The sequence below is a fragment of the Egretta garzetta genome, unplaced genomic scaffold, assembly GCF_000687185.1.
Source record: "Egretta garzetta isolate BGI_Z169 unplaced genomic scaffold, ASM68718v1 scaffold25, whole genome shotgun sequence".
NCBI classification, from domain to species: domain Eukaryota; kingdom Metazoa; phylum Chordata; class Aves; order Pelecaniformes; family Ardeidae; genus Egretta; species Egretta garzetta.
In genome coordinates, this window is record NW_009259800.1 from 3,329,817 (window position 1) to 3,340,574 (window position 10,758).

The following is a 10,758-nucleotide window of genomic DNA, read 5'->3' on the forward strand; positions in this document are numbered from 1 at the left end:
GGATGCGGGAAGATCCTGCCACGTCTCTGTCCCCCACCACCACCCTGCTTGGAGGCTGCTGCATTTGCTTTCGTACTGGGTTGGGGGTTGGACTAAATGACCTCTAGGGGTCCCTTCCAACCCAAAACATTCTGTGATTCTATGGGTTCAGCCTTTGGGAGATTGCTGCGCCAGCAACTGGAGCTAATGATGCTGTCAGTGTTTTGTTGTGCAACAGGTATTTTTGAACTGGACTTTCAGCAAAGGAATAGTTTTAGAAAGAGATAAAAACTGAACAGAAATTTGCCTGTGAATCTTCACTTTGGAAGGCAGCAAGCAGCACGGAAAAGGGAGAAGCTTATCTGCCCAACCCAGACTGGAAAAAACCAACTCAAATTAAAAACCCACACAATAGAGAGGAGTGAGCGAAGGCAGTTTCTTAATTAGCTTACTGATACTGTGTAGGATCACAGCATATGGCTGTCCTGGGGCTTATATGATGAGCAGAGCGTTTAATTCGTGCTAGTAAGGAGCTGTTAGGGTTCCTCCTGACAGTTCCTGATGTTTAGCTTGTAATATAAATAAATTATGCATAGATTTTAGCAGCAGAGACATAACCTAGTTACATGCAACCTTAATGCTTTACAATAAAATCTGAAGTATAAATTTAAAGTTGTGCACTTGCTTATTGCCTTCTGTCATTCCTTAGGAATGAATCTAGGTCTATTCTCCCTTGGCTGTCAGCGAAGAGAAGCTACAAAAACGTCTGTCACCATGGTGGGATGAGAGCAAGACTGAAACAAAGCTCACTGCAGTGACTATAACAGACATAGCTTGCTTTGGAAGGCATGGGAGCCATCATCCTGTATTAGATAAATACTGCCTCATTTTTGTATTTTTGAGATTCTTTTCGCATTGCAGCAAGCATGTGTGATAAAGCAAGCAGAGCCCCTTAGCCTTTCCTCCAAGCAGAGACTGGAATAATTTCGAAGCTAAGTAGCTGCTGGGCATCATGGAATTCTTGTGTAGTGCATTTCTGCGTCATTTTGCATTACAGGAGAGCAACCTAAGGCCCTCCAAGTAGGTCATGCAGGAGGTAACCAGTCAGCATTTTACTGAAAAGACATTACATGATGTTTTGGGTATAGAAAGCCACAAATAACAAAGGATGGACTTGACATCTGTACTTTGTTAAACTGTACTGCTGGCTGTTGAGCCCCGGGTTATTGCAGGGAGCTCTAACAGGCAGTGCTGACATGGATATGAGACGTGTGACAGTGTGCTTTGTAGATCTCTTGCTCTATGCCAGTGTCGCTGGAGCACAGACTAAGCTTGTGAAGTCCTTTTTCAGGGGTGGCTTTTGGTGCATCCTCTTTTGAGCACTTGACCAACTAACCAAACCCAATCCCTTTATTCAAATATCTGGAAGGGTTGTACATGCATGGCAACCAGAGCTGCTCTGCTGCTTCTCTCTTGGGTCTAGCTGGTAAGTGGGAGCTTAAGTGGAGCAGAAGTCTCCCGTGGGATCTCCTGCCCAGATCTCATAAACCTTTTTGTGGTTGAACAACTGCTCCCTACCTAATGTCACCGCCAGTAGAGCTCCCCTATCTTTCTGTTCATTTCATTTGGACTTCGGCTTCTTCCTATTTTCTTGACCATGTTCTCTGCTTGATCTCTGATTCAGCTGTCTCTTGCCAAACTCCATGGGCTTGTTGACCAGTGCTGCCTGGATCAGGATGTCTTTGTGTCACAGGCAGCTTCTTTCTTTTTCTCTTATTTTCAGAAAAATGAACTTAATACTAATTAAACTTTTTGATATTTCATGTGAACTGAAGTATGGAATTCATTCTATTTCTGCATGAAATGATGGAATGATTTTATAATGCTGTATATTCTTCCTTTGGGACATTCAGTACTTAGAAGTACGCTCGGAAATAGAGTACATTTACTGCAACTATTATTTATCAGTCTCCTTTGGCTGACATACAAATAAAAATTTCTTAATAGTGAAGCAAAGTGTGGGTGTGGAAGGGTGTTTTTATAGCAAGCGTTCTGATTGTCAGAGTAGAACAACTGATATATTTAAATTAAAGTTGTCAGAACCTTGTAGGCTTTTATCAGCTGAAGTATATAAAGCTCAGTGCCTGGGCAGCGAAGCCTCAGTGATGGTGTTAGTCAAGGTCTAGCGAGGTGTATGTGCTGCCTGTCGGCTCCAGCACAGCACCGCCGTAACTCAGCCCACTTGTGAACGCCTCTTACTCAGCCCACCAGGAACCCCAGTCATCTGTAGCACTCTGGCTTGTAATGATCACAGGTATCCTTATCTTCTTCAGCAGCGCTGAGACAGACTGCATAGGAGCCAGTGGCACTTTTTGGCTTAGCAATACAAAAACAGCTATGAGGAGGTCATTTACAATAGTAATAAGTGGGGTTCATTTGGGCAATCTGAGACGCTGCGCTGTGCACGAAGAGGCTGTTGAAAAGAGCTCATCACTGTCTCAGCTTCAGCTCTCATCCACGCTTCTTCCAGAGAATGCTGGAAATGTTACTAGGAGGATATCTTAAAAATTTCCAGCTCGGCTTTCTATTTATATAAAAAACAAAGTCTCCAACCTGTTTTTTTTGTCCCCAGCTGGGTCTCTAAACAAAGTGCTTTTTACACCGGCTGAACTGAAGTGGGATGGGAAGTGTTCGGTAATACTCTAACCTCTGGCTTTCAGCTTCATCTGCAGCACTGTGGGATAACAACTGATGGCCCTTTCCAGCCAGGTGGCAGACACAGCAATAGTCTTGGAAATAACAGTTTTAATGTTCAGGAAAAAAATGTGTCTCTTTGATGCTTGTATTTTCAAGTTTCTCTTCATCATTTTTTAAAAAAAAAAAAAAACAACAACAAAACCAAAAGCTCTCCACGTCTCCGCTCTATCTTTCAGATTGTTCGGGAGAGCACAGTGGGGGCACTGCTACATGATTTGCATTGAAATAGTGCAAATTAAGTGCCATGCATTTAATTACTTTTAAATCTTTTCTCTTGAGGATAATTTTGGTGTGTGGCACAGACAGTAGTAACAGCTCACCTACCTAGAGGTGATGAATACCAACTCTGTTCTGCAGATGTAAATGTTACTTTCAGACTTGCATATTATTAAGACTATTTGGTGGTAATGATAACCTTATCTAAAGCATGAACAGATTTCTTAGTGCATTCCCCACCATTTTCTGAAGTCTTTAATACCAGCAGACTGGATTCCTAGCCTGATGTGTTTCTATGATGGTAGGTATTTACTTTTATTTAACATTTACTTAGTGCTCCTCTGTTTTGTTTACCCAGGGAAAGCATATATTTGACCATCCTTAGAAATCCTCTTTCACTAGTCCTGTCTACAGTCTGGACTCCAAGAATTCAAGGAAGAATCCAGGTTGCTTTTTCCAGCTAAAGGCTGGGGATTTAAAATCTCTGGAATGAGATTTGTGCTTTTCTGTTTTACACAAAATAAGTCATACTGTTGATTTCCTTCCTGTGCACTTTGAGTAACATGGACAGTAATTCCATGTCTTGCTCCTAGAATCGCTCTTTTGAGTGTGTTGTATCTATTTACATTAAGCACACTGTAAAGCTTTCTGCTACCCTTTGCAGTGTGAGAAAGATACTACTGTTTTTCAAATACATTTTTCATTTAATGAACTCTTGGAGACGTATTGAAAAGCAGGGAGGGTCAGGGAAAGCAGCAGGGGCCTCTCTGGGGCTGAAGAGGCAAGGCAAAGGGCGCAGACAGTACAGACCACCAGAGATGGATGGCATGTATCATTCATCACTGGTTTGTGTAAAAGTAGTTTGGGTAGTTCCTCCTCCCCATTCCTACCCGTTGAAATAGGCAGTCAACTTTGTTTTCATTTGTATCAGGATTTTGCCCATCATCAGTGCCTCAAAAGCCCTGCGGAGTTCCTGTTTCAAGTTGTTCAAACTTAGAAAGTATCTTTGACTTCAGCTATAGAGGTTCTTGATCTTAAACTGCCCCAGCAAGCAAGTCGCTGAGATAATGTGTTTAATTCCAAAATATTTGGGCTGTTCCGAGTGTTGCATGGCAGCCTAGCTCCTAAGTAACAGAGTCCAAGCGCTAGCTGAGGTGCTTGTTGGCTTCCTTTTCTGTTTGGCATCTTGTATCAAACACTCAATCCACTGAAGAATTAATTTTCCTCTGATATAGAATGGTGCTTGTCTAATGTGTGAAAGAGTTCAGTGAAAAGCAAAACTCCCTGCTTTATCCAAGTCTGGGTGCCATATGTTGCATATCTATCTGTTGCATGAGCTCAGGAAGTTTCTGCCCTGGGCGAGGCTTTGCATTCCTTCTGCGCAGTATCGCCCCGTGTGAGACGACTGCAAATCCTCTGTTAACCTCTGGTGGAATCTGTTGCCCATTTGTTGATTTTCATCACTCTTGAAGGAAGCATATTTAGAAACGTTGCTTTGGAAGTTTCCTTTGGAATATGATTTAGTTATGTTTTTCATTCTACAATGTGTAATAGATCTGTAAGATGCATCAAGAACAATTCCAGTGCAGATGTGAAACTGGAAGAGATTTTTCCTGACTCCAGTCAGTGGAGTGCTATATCAGGTTGGCCATTCCATTGCAGTTTCTGTCCTTTTTAAAGAGCCCTAGCTCTCTTGTCCCTGTAATCACTTTTGTCTCCATGCTGGAGTCCCTTCTGAAGACCCAAGATGTGAACTTAACTGATGACTACCAGGTGATGTTTTTCAAGGAGGTAGATAGTAGAGAGTCTTAACACCCCAAGGCAGAAATGCAACCTGGCATTTTCCTGGGTTGCAGGAGCTTTTGAAGGTTGCTCTGGATCGTGGAAAACCAACCCTGGGAGTGCTTCTCCTGAGATTGCCAGATGAGAACTTACTCAAAGCATACTCTTTTCATTTGCACCGTGCCTGCCTTTGCTTAGTGCTTAGGGATGTTTGGCGTACTTGTGCGTCTATCTGAAATGCAAATATTCCCATGGGAATTGGGAGAACTTCATGGCCTTTTGCAGTGTTGGAGCAGCAGACAGAGCAGACTGTGAATCAGGTGCCCATCTCCCTGGGCTTGGTCTTTGAGATCTGTGTTGCCTAGACTTCCGTGGAGAATGTGAGCTGAGCTCTCCAGCAGGTTGGGGTTACAGTTATGGACAAGGAAATGGATTTTGTTGTTCCATGTTAGATAAATCCCATGGGCTGCAGGAATCTCATTACCCAAGGAGGGAGGACTATCAGAATCCCAAGAGCGTTGGGTATTTATAGAGATGTTTCTGCATGAGAGGCTCACAAGGATACGTTTTCTGATGTGTTAGTTATAACATTAAAACTGCAAAGTTTGATGTCTGGATAACTTATTCATAGCATTAATTAGCTATTAATTTGATCCTGCAGAGTTTTTATGCTTATTTATGTGTGATATATGTGGGAATTTTTTCTTGAGGCATTAATTTTCAGTAAATTTTTCTATAGTTGAAGATACAGCAAGTGATATCAGCAAGCCACACTCTGACTGATGCACTTCTATAGGATCTTTTTCTATTATAAAGTCTACCTTAATATTAATCCTAACACAGATCAAGAAATAAGAAAGCAGGATACAAAATACTGTGATGCTGTTGATAACCAAAGCAGTAAAACAAATGTGCTACAAGCGTGGTAGCACAAATGCACTATAGAAAAATCTCTTATGAATGGGCCATCTGGGGCAAGGAAGGATGTTTGGGGGGCTGCAAGTCTTCCTTACGTATTTTAGCTCTCTTTTTCTAAGACTTAATGAGGGAGTAAGAAATGTGATATACAGCTCCAGATAAGACCATTTTTAGAGCATTTCTGTCGCCCTCAAGCTTAATAAGTAATGTTCCACTTTAATAGATGTGCTTGGAGGTGGAGCCGCCATCGTTCATTGTTACAACTCCTGAAAGGTATCACAGAGAATTTGAATTCTAATTTCAGTTTCATAAAGACTTTACATTAAAATTCACATTTGGGCTTTTGATACGAAAGGATTAGTACAACTGGAGATGGAAAAACAGCATGTAGAATTCTCTCTTCCGTATATCCTGTGGAATCATATTTTAATATCCACTTTACCTGCCTTGTATCAGCCATTGCTAGAGGTGAGGCTGTGTGTTAGGATTTGGGGAAAGGATTCATTTATCTGTGCATTTCATTTGTGTTCTTAATTGAAAGTTAATGTTCTGTTACAGCAACCAGCTCACAATTAAGCGTCTTCAAATTTTGAGAGGTCTCTGAGAAAATGTATTTTTTTCCTAGTCATCCAATTAACGTAGCAGCCTGCCTGGGTGATGGGGGGACATGGGAGGGGACTGTGATTGATTTATTAATTACTTGGAGATTGGCAGTCCCTCTAGTTAGTTAAAAAGAAAAATTGGCTGCACGATCCTGATAGCAGAAGGTAATGATTGTGTCCCGAGCTTTTGAGAGCTAACCTTACATGGGTTTGTTGAATTCAAAGACCCTGAAAGCTGAAAGGTTGGCTGTGGTGGTGTTGAAATGAGAGCATTTCAGCTTTGAGAAAACTTTCCATATAGGTTTTGCCAGCAAGCACTATTAAGAATCATTTTGTCGCTTCATTCCTCATTCTTCCCCCCCTTCCCCCGCCCCCCCCAAAAAAAAAGCATTTGGAATTGACTTGAATTTTATTTGTTTGCTGGGTAATGACAGGTCGATGCTTATGCAAGGCTGGGGCTTCGGTACGTAGCATGCGTGCTCACTGGACAAGTGAGGCACAGTTCAGCTCCCCTCTGCAGTCATTGATATGTGCAGCTTTAACAACTCCGAGTAGCTTTTCACTGCTCTGTCTCACATCTTCTACCTGTGCCGTTCTCTTGCGCAATGTTTGGGGAAATTTAAAGCCATGTAAACGGACTGACTGTCATCTTTTACTTTCTAAATGTGACTGATCCAGGCTTTGTGCTGAAACTGCTGTACGCAGTGTGAAAGGTGGGCTTTAAATGTCAAAACGTGGGATTTAAACTGGGTGGCAGTCACTTCCAGTCAGAAAGCTGGGGATACAGAACGGATTTGGAGAACCTCTGCGCAGTCAAGGAGACAGCGATTGTACGTGGTGACTCCCGTCTGACTTCTTTGGAGCAGATAGGGGCCAAAGAAAGTGAAGAACAATTTTTTTATACAGATTGATTAAGTTAAAAACAGATGTACAATAAGCTATATTTTATCTTTTTAATTTTTCAGTTTCTGTGGCCATGAATACTGCTGAGCAATGTTGTGGTTTTGCATGTTTTTCTTAAGATGGTGGAAGTATTTTTCAGATTAAAAGTTCTGGCTTTGAAATTAAATTTTTGACTTGCATATTGTTTTCTCTGAAAAATCCTGTCTAGTTTAAGGTATATCACTGGGCTTCCCAGCAACTCAGAAAAATGTGTTTATAGGCACCTCTGTGACTGTGTTCCCCTTTTCGTTCAGATTCAGGGGGTTGCAGATGTGCATTGCCCGTATTTTACTAATATTTAATAGGTTTGTCAGACTGCTTTGCCTCCAAATGGTTCATCCAAGGTAATGAGTTCTTAACAATCGTAGTATAAATCGACACACCTTCAACTTTATGGTGAAGGTTAGAGGGCTAAATTTTCTTTTAAATCTTTCCTGTTAGGAATGTAAGTTCAGATGGAGCAGAAGCACGCAGAAGACTAAGAGAGTGTGATGGCTTGGTGGATGCCCTCCTTCATGCTCTACAGTCTGCAGTTGGCAAGAAGGATACGGACAATAAGGTGAACTTGAGTATTAAAACTTAATGGATGTTTCCATTAATTTAGGCTGAAGCGTTGCTTGCACTGGGACCTGACTTGTGTTTGCTAGTGTCAGAAGGGGATTATGCTTGCCTCAGAAAGTATAGTAATTATCTTCCTCTCATCTCTGTCATGATATTCATGGTACTTACTGATAGGGTATCAGCATGATGCTGCTATGTTACCTTGTGTGGCAGCTGAGGTGAGCAAAGGCAAGTGGTTGTGATAGGTGGAGCGAGTAGTCCTTTATTATTGTCAGTGATAATACTGCTATTGTTCTGCATTATTTAATTGGCATTTGTAAGTGCAGTCTCCAAATCAGAATTGAGTCCCATTGTATTGTGCTTTGCACAATACCAGCAAAGGAGTCAGTTCCCATTTTAAAGACTTTATTCAGCACTGTCTTTAAAGACTGTAGTGCTTAGACATATGTCTTCAGACTTGCAGCGTTTCCATTGTGGCTTTTTTTTTTTAGGTGCAGATTTTGATTAAACTGTTTTTGTGATCACCTCATCCTGTGGCACCTAAAAGCGTATTTATATGCATAAGGGATATCTTTAAGTTTAACCTGTTTAAAAAAGAAAGAGCATACTATTGCTTTATAACACCAGTAAGGCTTGTAAAGCATCGTTATTTTATTCTTTTTGAGTCCCACCATGCAATGGACTGTACAAGGGAATTATAAAGCCCTGTCACTTAATCAGATAATTTTGGAAGTGGATTTTGTAACCACCTGGTGGTTTCCATTGCAACCTACAGAGCATTGCTCTTGTCAGAACCCGATGTGCTATGGATTAGCTATTGCTACAGGACAACATGTGTTCTCATTGAAATCCTGACAAGGCCTAGGTTTTGACCCAGAGAAAATTTAATAAAATGGGCCCCTTGGGGATTGTAAAGGTTAGAAGAATGAGAGAGAGGCTTGTATTAAAATAAGATCCTTATATGATCATTTTCCGCTGTGTGTTTGATCTTTTGGTGAATTGTATTCTTTATGTAAGATCAGGTGGTATTTTTGATCAGCGAGTTTTCATTTTGAATGGGTACTGTTTATGAAGTGCTTCACTTCTGGAAGAATAAAATTGATTTTAGAACAAGAATGAACCTTAACTTAAGGGGTCTTGACTAAATCTTCCTTGAAAGCTGTATTTTTTTCCTGGGGCAGGTGGGCTTTTTTAAAATTCCTCCAAAACCTCTGCTGTATAATATAATGGCTTGCAAATAAGAGGGTGCAATACTTACTATAACATAAATTTCTCTGTAACAGTCTGTGGAGAACTGTGTGTGCATCATGCGGAATCTTTCCTATCATGTCCACAAAGAGGTCCCTGGAGCTGATAAGTACCAAGAACTGGATGCCAGTCAGACTACAAGCACTGGAGGCTCTCAGAAGAAGAAGAAAGATGATGCTGGATGTTTTGGTGGAAAAAAAGCTAAAGGTATGTATTGCAGAGAGCTCAGAACTGGAAATGGGTTTGGAGGTAAATTTTGCTCTTGCAAGCACGTTCAACATGCTGGTTTAGAATGATGCAGTTTGTGGAGGTACGTGTTTGTAGTATCACGGCATGTGTTCATCTCCCTTGTTGCATTATTGCTAGAGGTTTGGGAATTTTTTCCACGACTGCTATAGATTTGTTTGGCTTTAAATAGGAGCGGTGCATGCTGACAGATGACTGCTGTTGGACAAAGGTGGATGTGCTCTGCCTCTCCTCTGCGTGTTCTTGCATCTGTCTAATCTATGCTTGGTCCACTTGCTTGGCTGTATAGCATGCCACGGCCTCTGGAAGCCAGGCAGCATGCGTTCATCCCCGTGCATGGTAGTCCTGTCTGTATGTCTTCCATGCCTCCAGTCTCTCACATTTGAAAACAAACTAAAAGCCTGCCCTCCCACTCACAACCAAAACCTTCCGATTCTGTCACTCCTTCAGTAATTTAAATTGCAAACATGATTTTGTAGCTTTTAATTGTCAGTCATTTTTAGACCTGTTCTCTCCTCTGGGGCTTGAGTGTTGCAAATGAGTTTCATTACAAGAGAGGATTAATAGTCTCAGTAACCCCCCTTCCACCTTTCCTTTAGAAAGAGACACTCCAATTATATCTGTTTTCTTTGTTGTTTTAGAGAAATTACTATTCTAGACTGAATTCAGAGATAATTAACTCAATTTTCTGTCTAGGCCTCATTCTCCTCATTCATGTGTACTCACATCCTGGCTTACTATTTGTAGCCAGGTCTAAGAAAAGTTTTGGTCCTGAAAAGCTGGTATGGAATTGTTTGAACTTGATGGACTGTGTGCTGCACGTTACTCTTCCTTTGATCTGACCCGTACGTGTTATTAAAATGTTACGTGTTTCCATATGAATTAAGGAAGTCATCACAGTGTGAACTTGCTTTTGCAGACTAGTCTGTCATCAACTAGATTCAAAGTGTGTTTAAAAAAAAAAAAAAAAAGATAAAAAATTGATGGGAATCTTCTAATGACTGGGGAAAAAACTGAAGAAAGCATTTTACCTGCCTGGCCAGCCTGTTCTCACAGTGAATGACAAACTTGGGTGTGATATCCTTCGGAAACCTTGAACATGCGCTGACTCGAGCCTGTTCCCTGCCACTTGCAGTCCCTGTTGTTTTGCTGCTTGAGAGCAACACAGTCAGTGAAAACATTTTTAGACATAAAAGCTATGAATGTGCACTCTGGGAGGAGGGGAGTGTGCTGATTGAGAACTGTCAGCCTCCTCTCCATGACAGTGAAAGGAGAGCGCTCTCAGGTGGCTGTCCCTTGTCAAGTGTCTGCCTGCTCCTCTGGGGCTGCCCTGTATACACCTCCAATGTCTGTGTGCCCTGATAGTTTGCTTATCAGCCAAAGCATCTGATCATGTCTTTTTGGACAATCTGGTCCCAAAATCATCTGACACTGAGGATGAACCCGCAGATTTCAGTGAACGATGCAGGCGCTCAGTGACAGCTTGGGTTTGGCTCTGTGTGTTCAG

At 41.5% G+C, this 10,758-nt stretch overlaps 1 protein-coding gene across 1 annotated transcript in view; it reads left to right on the plus strand.

The window, feature by feature from the left end:
- The window catches only part of ARVCF (ARVCF delta catenin family member), a 169,509-nt gene that overhangs the window by 110,276 nt on the left and 48,475 nt on the right, over positions 1 to 10,758 (plus strand). The window contains 2 exon segments of the mRNA XM_035895366.1: positions 7,638 to 7,755; positions 9,041 to 9,212. Coding sequence (XP_035751259.1) covers positions 7,638 to 7,755; positions 9,041 to 9,212 — 290 coding nt within the window.